The sequence below is a fragment of the Xenopus tropicalis genome, chromosome 5 (assembly GCF_000004195.4).
Source record: "Xenopus tropicalis strain Nigerian chromosome 5, UCB_Xtro_10.0, whole genome shotgun sequence".
Taxonomy (NCBI): Eukaryota; Metazoa; Chordata; class Amphibia; order Anura; family Pipidae; genus Xenopus; species Xenopus tropicalis.
This window is the reverse complement of record NC_030681.2, coordinates 114,545,023-114,569,024: the sequence shown is the minus strand read 5'-3', so window position 1 is coordinate 114,569,024 and position 24,002 is coordinate 114,545,023. Positions and strand designations below refer to the sequence as shown.

General features: G+C 40.3%; 1 protein-coding gene across 3 annotated transcripts in view; it reads right to left on the bottom strand.

Annotated features, from left to right (window-relative positions):
* The window catches only part of ppm1l (protein phosphatase, Mg2+/Mn2+ dependent 1L), a 120,824-nt gene extending 105,446 nt beyond the window's left edge, over window positions 1–15,378 (bottom strand). The window contains exons 1-2 of one of the 3 annotated variants that reach the window (XM_004914432.4): window positions 14,983–15,373; window positions 14,360–14,886 (exon numbers count right to left, since the gene is read on the bottom strand). In XM_004914432.4, the coding sequence (XP_004914489.2) occupies window positions 14,360–14,758 (399 nt within the window). In that variant the 5' untranslated portion in view covers window positions 14,759–14,886; window positions 14,983–15,373. Of the gene's footprint in view, window positions 1–14,359 lie in introns of all 3 variants that reach the window. The other 2 variants (XM_002933234.5, XM_031902284.1) reach the window with 2 other exon arrangements.
* Window positions 15,379–24,002: the final 8,624 nt, after the last annotated feature.

Genomic DNA, 24,002 nt, shown 5'->3' with positions numbered 1-24,002 from the left:
CAACTGCAGCCGCCAAGAAATATGCTATTGTTCTGCTGTGAATAATTATCACTAGATTCCTTTTCTTTCTGGAATGTTTTATGGTAGTTACTATTTTAACACACAGAAAATCTATTATATGGCAACAATTGCGATCTTAAGAAAAGAAAAAATAGCTGGGCAATTAAATGCTGGAAGTTCTTAGGAAAGTCTGGCCATTCAGTAAAAGAACAAGAAGTCCCCAACGAGCCACCTTTCTACTTAAAATGCTGATTGCAATAAACTTGTTCCCCCACAGGCAAAACTTTACATTCCAACCAGTATGTGTTAAAACAGAACACTAACATGTCACGTACAGAAACAGTATCGTTATTTCCAGCCTTGCATATTATTGACTTGTGACACCCCAGCACCATGACTTAGTGAATGCATAATGATATCTTAAAGCAGACCTGTCACCTTAAGAAATAATTCCAAATTGTTTTCTATTGTGGTTTTCAAGCAAAATAAACTTTACTTACACTATATAAATTATTTTAATCTTAGTTTCTTCAGCCTTGGAATTCCCAATTGCAGCAAGCAGGCAGGCACCATTTTGTGGACACTGTTATCAAAGCAGGCATTGCTCTTGCCAATATCTTGTTTCTGTACCAGTATGGAGGGACCTAATGCCCATGTCCATGCACTGGTTACACACTTATGTAACCCTATCCTCACCACTTCTGGCACTTTTGACAGTGTTACACTCCACGTGTGGCGCTTACCTGATGGCACGGGACAAACCTGAATCACTCCGCAGTGGTATTGGGAGAGACTGGGTACCTGGTACTTATTAGCGCAGTGCCTCCACCTAGTGGGATCCGGGAGTGCACCTACGGGTGGCCCCACTAGGAACCATAATAATGCACACACAGTACTTGATAAACGAAATAACTTTTATCTGAAATAAAGGGGAAACTAATACATATAACACTCCTATCAAAGTGGCAATAAGGTCCTTACTAACTAGCTTTGCCAGCGCAAGTTATCTCACTAACTGTGTACAGTCCTTTAGCTCAGTCCAAAGGAAAGTTTATATACTTTAATCTTCAAGCGCTCCTTTATTAGTTTCACTTTAACTATACTCACTCCAGGGATCTCTTTAGGTGATTCACACAGAATCTTCAGGCGAGTCCAGCACTCACAGCCATGCAGTGCGACTACTATCCCCTTTAGCTACTCAGATGGGATTCCCCTGCAGGTGTTTGTTCCTCCAGTCAGGACTCCTCACAGGATCTCTGTCTCTCCAGGTACAGGATCTGCCTTCCCTGTACCAGCCTGCTCCAAAGGCCAGCTTCTTGTTATGCTGCTCCTCTCTCTGAGCCCACGTGCAGCTTCTGGAGCTCTGGGACTTTCTCTCTCCTCCCTCTGACTTCCTCTCCCAGGCTGCTTTGCAACTTCCTGCAGCCCTGAGCTTGCTGTTCACCTTGTTGCTAGGCAGCAGCTCACAGCACAAAGTCTCAATGCCGGCTCCCCTACAGGGAACAGCAGCAGGAGGGGGGTAAGTGCAGGGACCCAGCACTACCTCCCTACACTTACATGGTGAGGAGGGAGGGGGAATGGGAGGAGGGCAGCAACATCTAAAAAGTTCTGAATTGAAAGTGAAAGTAACTGTCTGCCCCGCCCCTATGCCTAAGGCATAGAGGCGGGTCAGGCAATATATGACTGACAGCTCGGATTTTTAAATGCTTTTATAATGGGTATGGATGTGGTAATGAAAAAATGATTTTGGGTTTCATGTTTAATTTGAAAATGGCTTTTATTATACAGCTTTTTATGTCTGGGTGACAGGTCCACTTTAAGGGTGTTTTTTTCACCAATGCAATATGCTGCAGCATTTCACAAAACAGTACGGGTATGAGACCTTAAAACCAGAAGTCAAGACCTGGGGTTTTCCAGATAAGGGGACTTTCCTTAATATCCATATCTTAAGTTTCCCAAAAATTATTTAAACATGAATTAATTCCATCTTGTCATTGACAAAGGGATTCCTCTCAAGGCAACTTCGGGAAATCGTAGTGACACATATGCCATCCCACCGGCGATTTACATTCTTGCCAGTGGGATGGCATTGGGAGGAGATTAGTTGCCTGTGGCAATGAAGATTTGTTGCGGGGCGACTAATCTCCTCTTCTGCCACTGCCCTTAGTGCAGCAAATAAGGCATAATGGCATAAAGATGTTGTATGGAGCAGTACACTCAACATACACATTATACCATCCCTTCATAATGATTAAAAAGAATGAACATAATGTTATCTATGATACTTCTTATCATCTATTTGGAATCACAAACCTCAAAAGATCAATAGAATAGTTGTATTGCCTTCAAAATTTCAGAAAATCTGAAGTTGGCTGCAAAATCCTGATTTATAAGGAACTGAACTGGGCCTTTTCTCTACAATCCACCTTTTCTCTGTAAAGGTGGCGTACAGCACCAGGGTAGTTTGTAACAAAGTGATAACAGGAAACTAAGTAGTTCTTTCAGAGGCCTGACTCAGAAAGGCAACATGGTCCAAATTAAGACAGTTGAGCAGATACACTGAACCGAACTGAACAGGAATGACTAGCAACTTTTGGGTTTTAGAAAAAATCCCTTTAAAAATGTGTACAAGTGCATCGCCCAAAGTTCAAATATATATAGAGTAGAAAAATGTTGATTATCCTAACATATTTTAGTTTACTGAAAGACTTTTATATACACAATTTACAGGTTTACCCAGAACCCAGAATTTATCACTATAAGAGAAAGCTAAGCATTAAGCTGCTGTTTCACAAGTGGTAAAGGTAATGTGCCTTTAATTTCAATGAATAAGAGGAAAAAAAAACCACATTGGGTTGCACTGTTTGCACAAACACGGATGAACAGGTGCACCCTGTCATGGTACTGCCCTTTCATCTGCCCTTTCTAACTGTATTATCCTAGGGGAGACAACCATATCTTCTCATCCAAGGAAACCATTTAGCATCTCAGAAAGCTTCTTACCTGCATTTCATATTATGCCGGCACTGTTATTTATTAGTTCTTGAATAATATAACGCTAAAGAATTTTCATCTTGCACCCCAGGGTATTAGAGTGAGAATATAAAGGCTACAGAACATGAAGATATTTAGTTAATGTACAAATACCATTACATCTCCACATTAATCTGTTTCTTCCCTGCACCTAGGGGAAAAAGCACATTAATAGCACAGTAAACGAGCCTTTGATTATGACACATTTTGCTTGTGGTTACAAAGTTAGAAAATGATTTTAGTAAATGGAACATTTGGGACCCCATTAGCAGAGGTTGTGTTTTTATCTTTTGGCTTTATATATGGAGATGGAGAGTGACTTTACTTTGGAAACACAAAATGTGTCAGGATCATCAAAGAAACACCATTTTCATATCACTACTAAACAGTGTTTATTGAAAGAATTAGAAAAAGTCATATTACAAAAGGGAACAGAAATATAAGCAAAAGTCAGATTAATACTGAGCACAGTGTTCAGGCTATAACTTCAAGACATTCACCAAGCTATATACAGCAGCTTTTGAAAATTCCTACTTTAACTAACCCTTAACCTGCCAAAACCTGCTCCCCTCACTGTTGCTAGACAACATGTTTTATCCATTAATTTAAAAATAATTCAGAAATATAGAATATACATTGCTGGTCTTATAACACCTTCCTTGGCAGCAATGTACAGTCTATGGTTTGGGCAGAGAAAGGGTTGAATAGACATAATATTACCACTTGCAATACTATGCTCATTGAAAGCCAAGACATTACATCGGGTGACATATTCAATGTTTAGTTGTCACAACCAACCAAACTGATCTTGAACTCGCCTTCACTGCACACAAATACAGCTACATTACTGATAATTTTATATTGCCAATCAGCACATAATAATGATTTTTTTTTAGTACATTAATGCTTGTAAATGAGTTAACTATAACAAAAAACATACTGCTAAAAGTTACACAACAATCAAAATAAATGTATGTCTATAGCAGTGCTGTCCAACTTCTGCACTACAGAGGGCCGGAATTTCTCTTGCATACATGGTGGAGGGCCGCTAATGGAAGCCAGTTTTGGCCACTCCCCCATTTTAAACCACACCCATTTTATCACAATGGTTGCTGCAGGGATATCAACCATCATTCATTCATAAAGAATTATGTCATATTAAGACACACCCTTAAATCCATATGCCTCCTCCTCCCCTGTGGATAGCACAGCAACCCCCAGCATATAATTACACATCTTAGGGACCATTTAATGGTTATTTCTGCAAACAAACTCCCAGAACAAACCCCTGCCAGGTTCACCTCCCACAGTAGGTGCCATACCCTCCCTGCCCTATGCTGCCTATGTGCCATACTCTGCCTGCCCTATGCTGCCTATACACAGGCAGCATAGGCCAGGCAATGTCTGAGGTGTGAACAGGGGAACCATGTGAGTGATTACAGCCTGAGCCTAAGGTGTGAACAATGCAGAGATTAAAAGGTGTGAACAACACAGGGGATTACATTTTTATACAATACAGAGGGATTACAGCCTAAATCTGAGGTGATAACCATGCAGGGGGCCAGTTAATCTCAGTTCTGATACAATTTAAAGCTAACACAAAATTAAGCCATCAAAGCAGCCAGACAGGTGGGGGGCCACACAGAGGGGGGTCGAGGGCCACATGCGGCCTGCGGGCCGCCAGTTGGACAGCACTGGTCTATAGTAATAATGATAATAATTCAGAAAGTCAAACTAAATAATACTCCTAGGATTGGCAGTTTGCTAGGGGCTGCACCAGTTGCATCAAAATGCTCCTCTTTTTACCTTCATCAAGGATAGCAATACAAATAGGTCCATGATGACTTCCAGTGTTATTGCAGTAGCAAAAGAATACAGTATACAGGTATGGGATCCCTTATCCGGAAACCAGTTATCCAGAAAGCTCCAAATTACGGAAAGCCCGTCTCCCATAGATTCCATTTTAATCAAATAATTCAGAATTTTAAAACTGATTTCCTTTTTCTCTGTAATAATAAAACAGTACCTTGTAATTGATCCCAACTAAGATATAAATAATCCTTATTGGTACTGGATGCAAAACAATCCTATTAGGTTTAATTAATGTTTTATTGATTTTTTAGTAAACTTAAGGTATGGAAATCCAAATTACAGAAAGACCCCTTGGTCCCAAAAATTCTGGATAATGGGTTTTATACCTGTACTAGCAGGGCTTGACCTGGCAGGCCTCACTTGCTGGTATCTAGGTTGGCCTCATTGTGAATCGATGCAGGCAAAGCAGCTAGATTTTTGGCGGTCCACATGATAAATGCTGCTGTGAAGTAACTAGCTGAGGGTCTGTTAAAGCAGCTTGTCAGTTCATATCACTAAATTATTAAGTCCCACAGGCTTCTAATGATTTGAATGTTGGGTACATTTTGCTGCAGCAATAAACTGTGGCCTTGGGTGACTCATCTAAACCTAGTTTGCACAAGGCACATTTTCCTGTGACACCAAGGGACAGTGTTTGCTGGAGGAAATACATAAATAAAACCGATTGAGGATGGCATAAATAAAACAGGGTGTTTCCAGCTAGTTAGAGAAATTATTTGCACCAATCTTTTTGCTGCTGTCAGAAAACATAGGGTGCATTCACTTACCTAGAAGCAGTGTGCAAAGTGCAATTTCTTTTCCCCAAGAATTCTGCTTTCATTGCAGACGCAAATGGGCATTCCTCTTGTTGCCATTGCACTGCGCCTACCACAGCTGTGTTCGGTTCATCAAAATGGAAACAACTGCAAAAGTTGGTCTGGTGTCATTGCCAGTGTACTGTGTGTGAATAACATCTGCATCCAATTTTAGCACAAGTGTGCTGTGCCAAGAGTGTGTTTTGACACAAGTAACTTTAATGAAAGTGGTTTGTGTGGGAAAAGCTTAAATTGCCCACTGCACTTGTATACATAAATGAGCTCTACGGTGTGTCACTGTCTGAAAATCCTCTTTGCAAAATTGGAAGTTGCACAAAGCAGTCAATAACGATGGCTAAAAATAAATCAGTTGACACATCCAAGGGCAGATGATACACACACAATGTAACACTCCACTTGTCACTGGCAGTTTAGGAAGAAATAACTTTATGGGAGAAAGTGCTCTTCCCTATTGCTGCAGATAAAACATTTAATGTAGGTTTTAAGTAAAAAAGAAAGCATTTCTAAACATTTTTTGACACTCACTTGCAGACACTCACTTCTGCACCTTGCAGAAAAGCAGGTAGAAGGAACAAACATACGTCTTATTTTTAAGTACCGGTTCTACACCATTTTTTGAGAAACTACAAAGGAATGGGTTTCCCACAAAAGTGTTGTTTCTGTTGCAATAAATGCTGTAGGGCTGTTCCCCACAGAACACCACCGTGTGCTTCTCCCTTTATCTGCAAGTGCTGGAGTTACTGCCATTGAGTGAAGCAGGTTTTTTAGCCCTGGTGAGCATCATAAGTAATCGGTATTATGCAGAATTTTAGAATTACATTTATAATGCAGATGTATCTCTAGATAGAGATTCACAGGATGCTGGAAGTTTTGACTTGCTAAAATCTGGGAGGTTGGCCATTCTTCTTGGAAACAAGAAAGAACAAGAAATTGCTGAAGTTAGCTTTTTAACTACAAATTTGATGAAGGGATACAGGCAAACAATACTAGGTATAAATATATCTACTCAGTCTTTATGTATATATAGGCAGTAATGTAGGCAGTGAATATATCCTGCTAAGCTTTCTTATATCAACCACACTAATCAGAGTGGACCAGGCCCAGACTGCCAATCTGTAGATTCAGGCAAGAGCCAAAGGGGTTGCTGTAAGATGTCATAAAACAAGACTCTGAGACAAGGTTCTCCCAGAAAGGCAGAGTCATGTATTAGGCAAACAAAATACAGGTCTTGTGGAAGCACAAGCTAGGCTACAACATGTGATACAAGAGGGCTTCAAAATAATACAAGAGTGGTCCATCAATTTATAAGCATCATATACGCGACAGTTTACACCAAAGAGTACAATAGCCTTGCAATCATTTCCATAAAAGGCAAGAACATCTGCTACAGAAATATCTCTTATTGAAAGCATACAAATAATTAATTATCTTTATCCTTATTACCTTTATCCTTAACTTAAGGCTTCCTGTGATAAGTGAAGTAAGCTGTGTTGTTTACTGACACATTGTGAAGGGGCAATTTGCTAGACATCACACAGTCTTATATCTTCCACCTATGTGTGTTAAGGGCTCTGGCACACGGGGAGATTAGTCGCCCGCGACAAATCTCCCTTGTCACGGGCGACTAATCTCCCCAAACTACCAAATCGCTGAATCTCCCCGTGTGCCAGAGCCCTTACATGACCCTTTGATATTTCTCTAAAATATTAGTAAACAATGTATAACAGATACTCTTCTTACCTCGCCCTGCCACAGGCCAATGGTATTTCAGATGCAAATAAGCTTTACTTTTACTTTTTTATTGCATTCCTTTATCTCATACACCTGTATCACTAAATATGTATTCATTTTTAAATAGTCAATTTTCATAAAAATGTTCAAAAGTAATTTCCTTGCTGGAAACCACTTCATACATAGCTGAAGAAAATTCCGAGATCTGGCTATGTAACAGAAAGCACATACTAGATAAATACATGGAAACCTAGCAGCTTCCTTACACACTGTTGTTTCCAGGAATGCTCCTTCACTGATCCCTTACAGCAGCTGAAGGAAAATCTGAGTACCCAAACCAACACACAACAGAAACAAATAGAAACCAACACAGAGATTTGCAGTTTCTTTTTTAAATCCATTCCTAAATCTGTTTTCATTAACACTTCTTCACATTTATCTCCTGATCTTTACACACACAAAATCTAACCATGATAAACAATTTGACTATAAATATAGCGATCACGTAAAACATGTATGAATTCAATTGCACTGCTCCACGAATAACTAGGTGTGGTCTTGGCATGGAAGTAAAGGAGAAAGTAAACTGCTACTTAGAAATGAAAAGCCGTGACAAGTACTGCAAGGTAGCACACGTCACCTTAAGAGCAATATAATATGACTGCAACAACAAAAACAGCCAGGCTTTTTTAGCCAGACAGATACAGGCATTTATCAGGGGCTGTAGGGAACTTTTTTTTATCTTCCAAATGATTTATTTCAATAAATGAAGTCTCAACAGATGGCAATAGTAGCTCTGCTAAGCTGCATATGCCTGCGGCGAGAAGGCCAAGAACCTCTCATCTCTCAAATGACCGAATGACAACACATTGGCAAACACCAGGTATCCCATTTCTGGCTGACAATTTGGATGTCTGTTTACATCCAAGAGTTGAACAGATACTAATAAGTAATGTCAAGGGATGATTCTACATAACACAAAATTACTAGACACAAAGTTCACCTTCATTGTTAAAAGTGTTATATTTATGTAGAACCAGCAAACAACATTAAGAATTGCAGTTTCTTCTCTACTTGCCTGTCTTACAGACCAAAACACAGTGCAGTTTATATCGGTATATCCAGACACATAACTGGAATGATCTGCAGATTTGGTGAGTTTGCCAAACAAGTGTATCTTTTCCCAAACTGCCCACTTGGTGCTGGGCGATATCATACTGATCCAATCATATCACAACAACAGAAACACAGGCTGTCAGTGCAAGGACTGCTTTAACAAGCTCATGCAGTCATAGCTGCAGGAGTTTTAAACCTGTCTGATCCATATCTGCCCAAATTTCATCCACATATCGGTTGGGTGTACCTGTCAGTGGGCCCATACATGGGCAGATAAGCTGCCGACTTCGACTGAAGGCGCTGAATCAACAGCTAAAATCTGCCCCTGTATGGCCACCTTTAAAATATTGTATAAAACAAACATTTCTGAAAGGTATACAGGTGTGGCGACTATTATTCAGACTTGGGGTCTTTATACAACATATGCCTAAAATCCCCTAAAAGCACGTAAATATTAAATTTAAGCATAAAAGTGGATTTATGCTGCTTTACTTAAAATAATGGCAATACCTTTTACTTGATGTTATTATTTGAGTAGCAAAAAAGAGAACATGTACTGCATGGAATAGCACTGCTGATTTGTGGGGCACTGTGGTTAAGAGGTTTCTGGATAATACATACCAAGCCTGTAGTTTAATATTGTGACTGATTTTTGCTGCTGAATAACATTTCTTAATAATCAGGTGCAAGAGCGCGTTCCTTTCTTTAGAGGGATTATGCTCGCTGATATTTACGCAAATTGGTGGAACATTTCTAATTACACACTGAGCAGATGAAAAACATAACAAGATATTACATATTCAGACAAAGGAGCCATTTATAGCTGAAACATTTTTCACAACCCACATGATTAACTCAGTCCTGTCCTTAGACAATTAAAGCAACAGACCTGCATAGATAAAGTATTCAGACCCTAGTCCAATTCTCTCCTTTCAATAAGTAACAAATCCTACACTGAAATGTTGTTCTCTGTGATAGTTTTGTAAAGTACTTAAACTTATTAATGCGACACTGCCTGAAACATATTCCATTTGAATGTATATATACAATATTTTCTGGAGCCACCTTTTGCAGCCATAACAGCTTTAAGCTTCAGGTAAGTAATTTACAGGTTTGCACAATATTTATGAGTGATTTTAGCCCATTTTCCAGGCAAATGTACTCCATGTCGCTCAAGGACGCTTGCACTGGTTTAACTGGTGTGTGCCGGGCACCCCACAAAATAATCTTCAGAGGGGCCCAGTGCACGGCTATCCAAATCTTCTCTGCTGGCTGCCCACTCCCTGCCCCTATCTGCCTACTTCCCAACCCTGTCTGCCCACCCACTCACATCTCTGCCTACAACTGTCCCCTCACCACCGGTAGGTAGGAGAGCAGCTGGAGAGGGGCAGTTCCTCTGCTCCGGTGTCTGCTTCCTCTATAGTTATGCTACTGGACGCTTGTGCACCTTGATATTTAAATAGTGCTACAGATTCTCAACTGGATATCAAGATTTTGACACTGTAGGTCACTGACCTTTTTGTTTCTAATGTTACTTTGGGCTTGTGTTTGGGATCATTGGCCTACTGAAAGATGAATACTCAAGATTTACACTTTTATCAAGCTGAATCATGTTCCAGTATTTCCCTGTATTTTTACTATCCATTTTTCTTTATATTTCATTGTATTCCAACCCAAGCCTAGCTGATGAATAAGAGCCTTACAGCACTATGCAATCACCACATCTATGTCCTACAATTCTCCAGTCAAATCCTTGATGTCAATCCAACTGGAAATCTGTGCCACTAATGGAAAATTGAGTCATGTCATGTGACTAACCTGAATACCCCAGAGCAAAGCTGACTGGACAAATAGGCCAAAAAACTCCAAAGCAGCATGCAAATCTGGTATAAAAGCACCCCCAAAACACTCAAAGCTGTTATTGGTGCAATACAGTATCCAAGTGTCTAAATACTGTAGACAGATAAACAAAGCAACAGAAAAATAGACAGACTGCCTTAATGCACTTACTCCACTAACACACATTTTCTTGAAGGTAACAGTATAAATCCTAACAAACATGGGTAAATCTGGGCTGGAATTTCCCAGTATGAATGCAGCTTAAACAGTGGCTAATTTATTGCTAGTGCTTTCTGGCTGCTAAGGTCCCATAGAAGTCTGCTTTCTAAATAAGGGATGGGTAACCTGCAGCCCTCCATATGTATTTGAACTATACAGAAATATATCACCTGCAGTACAGTTAGAATATAGAAAGAAAGCAGAAGGGAAGTATTCCTGTAAATAAGATTGAGCGCCATGGGCAACATCTGCTCATGATTCAATGCAAAGTGTCCATGGATCAACATAATCTTCTGCTCTATTCCTTCTCTCTGTGTGCTGCCATGCTGCTGCTGTAAGACTCCAGCCATGATTAGTGCTGCTCAGAAGGGGTGCTGGGAATGGGCAGCAATGAGCATGTATTTCTTAGAGAGAGGAAGCATTTCATTTTATGCATCAATTCCCACTGCATAAAGCAATAATAAAATAGCACATAAAGCAGAGAGCTGATGAGAAGACTTTATAGCAGGTTTGAGGTCATTCCTTGATCCCAGGTAAAATCACCCATATACAGGGTAATGTAGAAAATTCATTCCCCTGGCCAAGCCAGTAGGAAAGTAAATACTACAGCAAGATGCTGGCGGCAATGGTGACATGTCAACCCCCCAAAATAATTTTTTGACTAATAAAAAAACATTATTCTTAGCAACTTTCTTATATGAATTTATTTTAAAAAAAATTAGTGCTTCAAAAATTATTTGTAAATGCAATTGCTATTGAAAGCAGAATTTGCTTAAAACCCCATTTATGATTTTTTAAAACAATGTTGCAAAGGTCAGTTTCCTCCAGCAAGGCAGGTCTGTCAGTCTGCTGGCTTGTGTTACATTGTTTCAAAAGTCAGAGCCAACAGGGCAGAGAACAGAAAAGGTCAAACACTGCTTTTAATCGCAATAATATATACTAATAACTTAAAAACCATTACACATTTGTACTGAATCTATATTACAAAGTTGAGTATAACTATGTTTTCTTTTATTATGCAAATTTTATTCTGGGTTGACATGTTTTTTCATCAATGCCAAAGTGATGCTTAGTTCCTACATGTACAGTGATTTAAAGCCCCCGTTATGTTCTTCAACATAAGAGGGATGATGGCACCTGTAGTTTTCCCGTTCATATGGAGCTTGCCTATTACTGATATAAATTATCTTTGGCACTTATTTATTACATTGATACAGTCACTTATTGGTTATGCTATATCACATTGCAATACAGGTATTGGATCTCTTATCCGCAATGCCTGGGACTTGGACAGGGACATATTTATAATAAGGCACCCGAGAGCCAGTACCTAGGGCGGCACCTTTTGTGGGTGTCTATATGTATATATATATGTGTATATTAAGCTCACCATACCTTCACAAAAAATAATTTAAATATTCATGCAGCTTAGTTACCTTCATGTACAAGGTACTATTTTATTACTACAGAGAAAAAGGAAAGCAAGAATAATACAGGTATGGTACCTGTTATCTAGAATCCCTGGGACCTGGGGTTTTCTGGATAATTTGGGTATTTCTATCTTAAGTCTACTAAAAAATCATTTATACATTAAATAAACCCAACAAATTTGTTGTTCTTCCAATAAGGAATATTTACATCTTAGTTAGGATCAAGAACAAGGTACTATTTTGTTGTTACATAGAAAAACAGTGTTGAAAAAAATGTTTTGAAATTTTAAAATATTCAATTAAAATGCAGTCTATAGGAGACGGTCTTCTCATATTTCAGCGGTTTGGGGATAATGATTTTCTGGGTGACAGATCCCATACCTGTACTTGTTTCCTTAAAATAGACATAGCCTTACTGTACTTTGGCGCTACCTGGATAAGAGATCCCACATCTGTCCAGGAATATTCTCTACCTGACAATACACTTTTTTTACCCAGAGTGGATTGCAGAAGAGCTGGAGCTATGACCATGAAAAATAATTGCTATGCAGCAAATAATGTGTTATATTCTCTGTAGTTGCACACAACCATAAACAACTACTCAGGCATTAGAATGAATATCTCATTACAGGCAAGAACTGAACAAGATGTTTAAAGGACATAATGCCAGAATTTTTAGTAACATAACTAAGGAACACTCTCTTTAACTTTAAAGTGACAGACAGAATGATATTTACAGTTACCAGGGCTGATTCCATGAAAGCCTCTGCCAGCTTCTGTGTTCTATACATTGTTAAATGCTTTGATTCAACGTATAGCTATTGAAAAGGGACTTCTGAAGGTTAGAAACCAAATGTGTCGATATTTCAACACAGTAAGTTTGTTAGACAGCAAAATGCAAAGCATTTAAATCCCTAATTGCAATAAGCTTGAGAAATGAATATCACGCAGATAAGTACACAAACACCTTGATGGCATAACTTACAAGATTAAGCTGCACGGCTCTGAGGGAGTATAAGCACATTCTCCTTCAGGCACTTTATAAATAAGATTTAATGCAGCAACCTTCTTGGCAAACTTAATGGCAGATACTGAAATATACAACTTAAGAACATTCTCATTTATCATTTCTTTCACTTTGGTTCTGTATTGTATTGTATTGTTCAGTCTTCATCTAATCACATGTGTGTGTGTGTTTAGAACAATCTGTGTTTTTTAAACTATTTCATTTCTCATCTGCTGATTTAAGAGGAATTTGTCTTGTCTGTATTTTAAAACCACACGTTTCATTTTGCAGTCATTTTTTAATAATATAACTAAACAGCCCAGCATAGAATTCTGGAAGTGTAGTTTAGCAAAAAGGAAAAAGATCATTCTAATTACCAACCCCTGTCAGATACAGTCTAGTTTGTTTTGTTTGAGTCTTCTTTCTAACTCAGCTATCTTCCAGTATTCACATTATCTGACCCTCATCTTCTCCTTATACCACAGTGACTCTGAACTTTTTTAGACACCCTCACCTCCTTCAGTTCCCACTGTAAACCTCACCTCTTTTAGTTTCCATACTGATTCTCACTTGTGCTAATCCCAGTATTAATGTTCAAGTTTTTAAGTCTCTGCAGTGACCCAAAGTTTTTACATCTTTTGCCTTGTTCAACACACTAGCATTGCCTCTTCGATTGTCCAAATAAACACCCACTTCTTTCAAGCCTTGCAGCCAATTACCCTTCAAGCTTTGCAACTTTCTGTTCCCACACTGAGTCCCAATCCTTCAACTAAGCACTGACTGTCAACACTTTCAGTTCCCCCATAGACTTCTTCCAGTCCTCACACTAAGCATTTTCTCTGTCCAGTCCTGATGATGAGGATCATCCCTTCTTGTCTATACAATGAGTGTTATCCCTTGCAGTCTTAGCAAGGTGCATCACCCCTTCCAGTCCAGTTCATGTTCTCATACTGGCCCTTGCCTCTTCTTATGTCCACAATGTCCCCAACCATTCCAGACAGCAGCAACTCTCCTCTCTTTCAGCTCCCCCCCGAGTCCTTTTCCAATCCTCAAAAAGCATCAGCCCTTTTTGTCCTCTGACCAAGCATCACCCTGACCAGTCCTCTGACCGAGCATCACCCCTTACCATGTCTCCATCAATACCCCCTTATATTCCCTTCTTCCTATAAAATCTCTTACTAAGGATCCCCCAGACTCATTGCCCTCACTCAAGTCAATCAGTAGCCCTAGGTACTTGGTTGGCCCCATTCCACCGACCTATTCTACCTGCACTGTGGTACAATCAGTTTGGCACATACCTCTCCTCCATGGCCATCAAAGATGCCGAAGATGGAAGGGTGGCTCTTGTTGACCAAGTCAGTGATGATCTCGAAGCGGTCCTCCATGTGATCCCTCCTGCCCTGGATGGAATACACGGCCACATTGTTGCTCTTGTACTCCCAAGTCTTAGAGAACTCCGCTTCCAGCACATCGAGCCCTCCGAGGCGCTCATTCTGCATCATCTCTGCCACCTTGCCCTTTACCATTTGCACGGCGTCCCTGCTGGACTTCACGATGGTCTTCACCTCGTCCGTGTGGAAGAAGTAACTCCACAGGGCCAGGCTGATGCACAGCAAGAAGAGGGTCTCCGGGCGGAGTAAGAAGTAGCGCATGATCCTACCCAGGAGAGACAGCAAAGTCATGGTATCCTCTATCATTTATGTGCCGGGGAATGGCCGGGGAGGGGGGGCGGTGCGGACTGGAAGGAGGGGGATCAGTGCATGGCACTTGGCAGGTGTGACCCCGCTCTCTGTCGGCTCCTCCCAGGGGATCAGCTCTGCAGCACCTAAAACAAAGGGTCACTATCACTAACAGCAACGGTTCAGCATGGGGAGTTCCGCTAATGGGGTGCTAGGTGGGAAGCAACGAGTAGCCCTCTAACCTGTTCCTGTGTACGCCACCACAGGGCCACCTCCCGCACCAACCACTCTCGTCCCAACCAGCACCTTGCGGAGCTGTCAAAAGGTGCAGGCACCGGCTGTTCTCAGTCTCTCTCCAATACAGGATCAACCCTTCACTCACCCAGCGGGGGGAGTCTCGGTGCAGCGCGGCGTTTAAGTTCCAGGCCGGCGAACCGGTGGATTAGTGCCCAGTTAAGTGGCGTTTTCTCCGTGCGATAGGCTGCTGCTGTGATTTACCAAGCTGATGTACCACACGCGTGCTCTGGCGTACCATTGCAACACATCATGCCCACCCCCATGTTTTCGCGCATGTGGTACGTCCCGATACATACAGGAACACTGCAAGCGAGGAGGGACAGAAATAATCGGATGTCGCGAAGGCTGTGCTTAGGGGTCCTGTGACATGGGACAGCTGCTGAGGGTCTCATTACTGACGAACTGTATCCAAGGATCCTGGCGCTCTTTATCCGGCAGCCAGAGTGTACTGCAGCTCCGAGTATCCCCCACCTTAATAGAGTATTCTGGGAGCTGTAGTTCTTTAGCAGCCGCAAAGACGCAGGTTAAAGTTCCGAGGAACATATCGTGATCTATGGGCTCAGTGCTAGAAAGGGGTAGTGCACTTACTTAGAATTGCAAATGTACTATAGCAAACTAATAGCCAAAACTGTATTTATTCATTTCTTACTGGCACAGGGACAATAACTAGAGTTCTGCACAGTTGTGCCCAAGCACTGAGTGCCCACTGCTGCAGTCTGTATAATGGTCTATTATAGCAGGCGCAACCCACAAATACAGAAGAAAAAAAAACGATTTCACGATATATTTGTTCTTTTAAAGATCCCGGGGTATATAGGGCCATTATTCTTACGTATTAGACCTTTGTATGAGTTGAATTCGCCCTTGTACTCACATTGTTATGTCCTCCCTTATGCCCTGGAGAGATAAATATTAACTGCAAGACAAGCAATGGCCATTGTGTTTGTGTGTACCTATTTGGCTTTAGGCCAGCGGTACATGTGGCATATTAGCAGCTGACAAGAAAGTGCTCCCTGCGCCGCTTGTCTTTCAGATGTACATGTATGTAGACTAGTAACATTGTTAAGTAGACATAAGCAAGGAACTATGGAGTTGCTTGCTTTGCACTAGGTGAAGTAATATACCCTACTAATTTGAATTTCACTTGTATCACCTTTGTTTTGTGCAATAGCTCATTCAGTCCAGTAATAGCAGGGAAAGTAGACCCAGTGACAAGTGGAATGCCCAGGATTAAATAATTTTCAATGGGCTATGAAAGCATTTTGCTGTGGCAACCAGTATTTTTAGTTGCACCAGTTGCAGTTTTCTGGACTGTTGTTTTTTTTCTTGTGGGCACACTTTCTGGTCAGATTTGTCTTACCCTGCCTTACTTGGTGTTACTAGTGTGGCACTATTGTTCTACTTATCTATGCTTTTCCCTGTGCATCACCTATGTGTAGGTTGCCATTTTGTGCACCCTGCAATCCAAACACAAGACCAGCATATCCATATCAATATCAAATGAGTTTTGTTACTGAACACCACCCCAGCCTGCAGCCCCCCAGAATGAGCAGTTTGAGGCATAGGGATGAGGTTGAAGCAAGGTAATAACAATAGTTAATCGTTAAACCACAGTTGAAGGGATATAGCACATCACCCTACTTTTGGGGGATTTTTTTGGCTTTTAATCCATTCTTGAAGGACTATTTTTTATACCTAGATGACTAGTACCAGCCTCTTACTACTCTAAAAGGGTCAAGACTATATTCCCTTGGGCAGAAGTGCAAGAGCTTAAAGGGGCATAAAAGCACATGCATCAGTGCTCATTTACAAAGCATTTATGCATGGGGGAATGGCTGCACTTTGTGTCAGATGAAAAATTTGACACAAGGTGAATAGCTCAGTCAGGTTGTAGGCCATCCCTGTACATGACAGGCAGTAAGGACAGTGCTGAGTTGTGTTCCTGTACCGCTCCCTACTTGTGTGTTTCCGGATAAAGGATCCCATTCCTGTATAATGACCCCTGTTCTATTAATTTATTGTTCTGTTGTACAATGCTTGGGCAGGAACTAGAGGTGAGTAAGAGGCACAGTACAAAACCTGTTATGGAGTGATAGAGCACTTCCTGCACATCCCTATCACCCCACTTTGCTTTTGTATTTTTCATATGTTGCCCTTTGAAAACACAATTGTGTTCCTCTCCAGAGACTGATGATATTTCAGGAGATGTATTTTTTGTAACTTTATATAGAGTCTATTAATTACACTGATGTCTTTTCAAAGTTAGTTTTTCTGGTGACACTCTATTGTGCTTTAAAGAAGAGATGAGAAAAGAATACAGAGTGATATAACTATTTGTTGTATGGGTGGTAGCCTCCATCTCACCATCTAGTCTCAGTGAAGAAATTAATAGAAAAAACTAGGCTGTTGCATGGTTAAAGTAACTCTAGAAGTCAGTATCAGTTTCTGATATGACTTGGGTGAAACCAGTGATAAGTAATAATTCAACTGCGGACTTGCAACGCAGCCATCTGAAAGAACAGATAGCCACATCTTAAGTATACAGTTGTACATATGCTCATTTTACTGCACACTCTGTCGGCACTGCAAAATAATAACAGGTCTAGTGGTGTGTCATAAGCTTTTAGAGTTGTGTCTGAGCGGTCTGAGGGATCAATGCGTAGTCTTTGGTACATATGTATAGGAGCCTTCTGGGATCAACCAGCAAGAAGTTCTGTAACCACCATTTCAGTTATAGAGTCTGGCAAAAGCTGACACTGAAGAAGCATAATTAGTAATCTGTGCAAGGTCTGAGGATTATTTGATGTGTCTGTTTGTAATTTTATTTCAATTTAAAAATCAGATTGGGTATGATTTAGTGATTTGTTTTGAACTCATTTCCACTGTTATCCTTAGTCTTTATTTTTGCCTTACAAATTAGCTGATTCTATTTTCCAGCCAAACTCTACCCACACAACACAACTTATGAAAAGTAAACATTATTCAAGCAACTTAGCAATATACATGAATTCAAAAAATATGCAGCCTTTTCATGATTTTTGATGTAATAATACAGTTTGGAACAATTACCTAAGTCTGTTCCCCTGTTCTGCTGATCTGGCTGACTACTTTGAGACAAAAAAAATGTGACAGTAGCCGACTGTCCTCAGCCTGCCTTAAGGGCTCTGGCACACGGGGAGATTAGTCGCCCGTGGCAAAACTCCCTGTTTGCGGGCGACTAATCTCCCCGAGTTGCCTACCCCTGCCATCCCACCGGCGAACATGTAAGTCGCCGGTGGGATGGCAGACGCGGCGGGGCGTTTTTTTTCGGCGATTTGCGCGAAATCGCGCCGCCGCGTCTTCCATCCCGCCGGCGACTTACATGTTCGCCGGTGGGATGGCAGGGGTAGGCAACTTGGGGAGATTAGTCGCCCGCGAACAGGGAGTTTTGCTGCGGGCGACTAATCTCCCCGTGTGCCAGAGCCCTTAGTCTGCATCCTCCAAAACCCATAATTCCCTGCACATGTAATGTCAATTAGGAAACATTGCAGTTCAATGCATTGTGAGTTATGTAGTTCCTGCATGCTGTCTGTAAGCTGTGGAGATGTTATTACAATTTGTTACATCAATGTTTTAGTACCTCCTCCCCTGCCAGGATTCTCTCACATGTTCTGTCTGACTTTCTCCCAATCTTTCTACCTTCAAAATATCTCTAAAACACATTTATTTAGAGGAACTTACCCTTATTAGCACAACTTCAGTGTGCTGCTAAAAGCAATACCCTGTGCTACATTTCTCACCTTAATTCTAATCTTGCCCATCCAACACATTGGGGCACATTCATTACGATCACAAGTACGACAGGTCCAATTACACAAAAATGTGTATTTTTTCTAATGTTTACAACTTTTGCGTATTTTCTGTGATATTTTTGTTAATTTGCTCAACTTTTTTGTACTTTGCCACGATTTGCGCCACAAAATTGTATTTGTCGCAACGAGTACGAAAGTTTCAAATTCATGCAAGCTTTGGTATCGTGACTTGGGCCAGGTTGGAGCTGCAGAGTGCCATTGAGTCCTTTGGGAGGCTTCCAAAATCATGCACTGAAGGTTCAAAGTCAGAAAGGTTTTCCCGCCGTTTACGATTGTTCAGATACAAAAATTTTGTGACTATCGTATCACCATTCGCAAACGATCGTTTCAATACAAAAATTTCAGTACTTTCGGATCGTAAGTACGAAATCTTCGTATTCAAACAAACTGAATTTTTGTGACTTTTGCAATCATCAGAAATTATCGGATTTTGTGATTCGGATTCATACTTTAATGAATTTGCCCCATTGTGTCTCAACCCCTTCTCCTTATAGATTGTAAGCTATTTTGGGCAAGGCCCTCTTCACCTCTTGTATCGGTTATTAGTTGCTGTGTAGGTTAATTTGTATGTATTTCTTTTCAATGATTTTTATTTGCTTTTTGTTAATTTAAGACAGATATTTAAGATAACAGTAGCTTCAAAAGTATCTCAAGTCTGTAAAAGAGAGAACAGAGAAAGAAGAAGGAAAAGTGGCCCTTTTATTCCTAAATGGTAGGGCCAAAGAGAAAGGAAGAAATAATTCAATCAGAAGTTCACCGGATAATCGATCAATATCATTCAATAAGCACGGATTGATTTGTATACATAAATCCTCTCATTGTACAGTGCTGTTGAATATTTATTCATCTATGTATGTATGTATGTATAACTTTATTTATAAAGCGCCACAAGGGTACGCAGCGCTGTACAGTCTTACAGAATACAAAATTACACACAGGGAGGACAAGTGATATAATAAATAAATACAATAAATACATATATGTATATATATATATAAGTGCCATGTGGTATGAGACACAGTAGGAAGGAGGTCCCTGCCCCGTAGAGCATTCATACGTATATATATATATATATTATTTTTTGAAAGAACAGATTACAATTATAGGTAGTTAGGGGTTCCTGTGTTGAGTGGGGCTCTTTAATACATTTTCATTCAGAAGCTAAGTTCCCCTTTAATAAAGCTAAAAAACTTATTTTTTCCCATCCTTGCTAATCATCTCTAGTTTTTTTTGCCAGTTGTCCATCTGGACATTTCTTTGAAGTTGGGGGTGATTCCTATTCAACCAAGAATTTTTTTAGAGCTGAAGACATTTGTTTTGATGACACCACATCCATTGTCCTCAAAGTATTTAATCAATAGAAAAAATACACTTTTCTAGAAAAAGTAGTAATAAAATGCACTACTGTGAGAATCACAGAACAAGTATATAATTATGGCATATTGATTTTTCATAAAAGGTTGATACAGATTCATCATCAATCATTTATGACCCAGTGAATCGTGTTAGACTAGGCATACACAGTGAAATTAATAAAGGAAACTGTAGGATGCATAATGCACAACAAATATATTTATTTTAATATCCTATGTCATGGATGCTTCTAAAAAAATTAAGTTGCAGTCAGGTACCAATTCAGTTATGTGTGATTTTTGAAATCAATATATTATTTAATCTGTTCCAAAATTTAGGGGCAAATTTAGCAAAATATAAGATTAGAATTTACCACAGAAAAACTCACCCACTTTCTATTCATTCCTATGGGATGAGTTAACCATTTGATACATATGCTTCTAATAATCCTGTAGGAGTGAATAATCTCACATTTTGATAAATCTGCCCTAACTTTCCAAATGGGAAAAGTGCATTTATTAACACTTTAATGACTGAAGCATTTATTGAAGAAGATACAGTGCATGTAATAATTCGGAATGTATACATTGAAAAAGGATATTAGCACTCTTTGCAGTTCAAAAGCAGCACTAACACCTATCTGAAGCCTTCATAAACAAACTAAAAATGCATGATAAATCAGCCAAGTTTGAGTGTGCCTAAAAGCATCAGCTAATTGATTCCATTATATTCTGCCTGGTTGTATTCATAAGCATTCAGAGTGTTGTTTTCTGACATTAGCTTCTTATTGCGTATTTTACACGTCAAATGCTGCATTTTCTTGTGTTTGATGTTGGTCCAGAAGACAATGGAATAGAAACGATATGCTTTTATTTCATGCTCAGCATGAAGCACATAAAAAATCCCTATACACAATTATTTCAGTGGGGTGTTAGGGCTTAGCAGTGCTAAGCAATAACAACTATCCAAATCATTAATCCCTAATGCTGGAAAAATTCACAATTGTTAAAGATAACTTCATAAAAAAATACGATTTTTAAAAGAGGAGTAACTATCTTTACTACTCATGTTTGTTGAAAATTTTTTGCAGTGCAGGTATGGGACCTGTTATCCAGAATGCTTAGGACCTGGGGTTTTTCAGATAAGGGGTCATCCCATAATTTGTATTTCCATACTTTAAGTCTGAAAAATAAATGAATAATGAATAAGAATTAATTATAGCTTAGTTGGGATCAAGTACAAGCTACTGTTTTATTATTACAGAGAAAAAGGAAATAATTTTTCAAAATCTGAATTATTTGACTACAATGGGGTCTATAACAGATCCCATACCTGTACAAGATCCTTTACCAAGAACTCTTCTGACACCATTTATTTCCTGTCCATTACAGATGAAATACATCCTCCCTTTAAAACATCAAGGAGGGTTAGTAAAAACATTTTCTAGGACTTACCAAGGGGATACTGGCTATGCTAATTTTTTAATAGTTTTAGCCATGCTTTAAAGGGGACATATTGGATAAATGGGAAAAACGCTAATTTTGTAGACAATTATGAATAATATATGGGTGCTGGTTTCACTTTGTGCTAAAAATTAATCCTATCTGTAACAATGGCCCCTTTATTGGAGCTACCTCTAGATCTTATCACTTCTCCGTCCAGTGTGAAATGAGGAGTGGGCGTGTCCTAACGGTCCCTGCTAGAAGCACAGCAGTAGGGGGAGAGCCAATCACAGCCCTGCACTCACACAAGAACAGACAGGCTTCAGTTCCCTATCAGGTCAGCCTAGCTGCTGATTGGTTCCTATCCTACAGTGCAGTGTACGGAGGGCCGCCGGCTCCCCAGCTCATCCAGAAAATTCAGCCAGCAGGAAGTGGAACAGATGGGCGGGGCTAGTGGAGTTTTTGTGGAATTTCTCAGTAAATCAGTCTTAAACACATCATTTTTAAGCACAATCCTTCTATATCTAGAGGAGTATAATTCCCTGGTACTTTCATAATTTTTATAGGATATGTCTCCTTTAACATAATTTTTCATGTGAAGATTACCAAGTATTTTATCTCTATAATTATTTTCCTAATAAAGAAATGGTGTATTATCAACAACACTAAGGGGCACATTTACTAACCCACGAACGGGCCGAATGTGTCCGATTGCGTTTTTTTCGTAATGATCGGTATTTTGCGATTGTCGCGCCTTTTTCGTAGCCATTCCGAAAGTTGTGCAAAATGTTGCGATTTTTTCGTAGTGTTCGGATTCATTCAAGCTTCAGTATGGTGACTTTTCTTGGGCCAGGTTGGAGCTGCAGGGTGCCATTGAGAGGCTTCCAAAATCATGCCATTGAGAGGCTTCCAAAATCGCCGAAAAAGACTCGCGAGTCTTTTTCGGCGATTTCCCGAAATCGCCCCGCCGCGTCTGCCATCCCGCCGGCGACTTACATGTTCGCCGGTGGGATGGCAGGGGGAAGGCAACTCCGGGTGATTAGTCGCCCGCGAACAGGGAGTTTTGCCGCGGGTGACTAATCTCCCCGTGTACCAGAGCCCTTAATGTGGAACAGAAGCAGGCAAGATATTATACCATTTACAGTAGTTTCTATTAAAGTGCAAGTCTCCCTTAGTGAGGCTTAATGGCCATTTTTGCCTCTGTTCATAGTAAAAACAGCAATATATTACATCAAGATTTGTGTACCAGAATGGTACCCAAAAGGTTTCTTGGCTAAGATATTTTCTACGGAAGGTCAGATATGTTATTCTTTTTTAACTTAGCATGGACATGCCACACAGCACTCTAGGCTAATGCCTCTAATACAGATAAACTCAGGCCGAGAATTGAACGCTTTTCCTGTGCCTGCACCCAGAGCCATTGCGTCAGCCTGGGTGCAGGCAGGTGGAAGGTATGTTGGTGCTGAAATGCTTGTGTGTTTCAGTGCCAAAATCTGCCTGTACCTGGGCCAACACGTTGTTACTGGGTGCAGGCACAGGGAAAAGCTGATGCAAGCGTAGGGCCTGATTTTCGGGCCGTGGATTTTCTTGTGTGGCATTAGCCTTACAGATGATGTTTATATCTTACACTTGTCCCAAGTGGAGCTTACAATATCCGGTCCCTTTCACACAACTCACTAAGTTCAATTTTATCTGGAGCCAATAAACCTACCTGTATGTTTTTGAAGTGGGGAGGAAACCAAAGTACCTAGAGCTTCACCTCTAGGGTTGCCACCTCTGCCTGGTTCTTTTTCCAGGCAAGAGTGGGGCAGTGACATCACAGGGGCAGGGAGGGGTGGTCAGTGACATCATGGGGCAGAGAAGGGTCACGTCAGTGATGTAACAGGGAGGGACTATGATGTGGCGATCGCAAAATGGCTGATTGCCGCTTCAATCTGGCCGGTTTGCATAATTTGACTTGGACAGGTCTTCCAAAAATTGGGCTGTCCTGGTCAAAACCAGACAGGTGGCAACCCTATTTACCTCTGTCTGGGCTGTGTATACATATTTTTTCACTGCATGTTGTAAAACTACTGCAAACATCTGGAAGAGCAGCAAATTGCCTTGTATCTGTGCTTAGAGACAACACTTACATCTGCCCCATCAATCACCATTTGGAGGGAGATATTTTTAACACATCTTACTCTAAAATACAATATAATTTTAATGAAATGAAACCCTATGAATATACAGTGTGATAGACCATTAATATATTAATACACTAATATATAGTATACTAAAAGAGAATTATGTGGTGGGAAACTTACAATAATAGGGCAA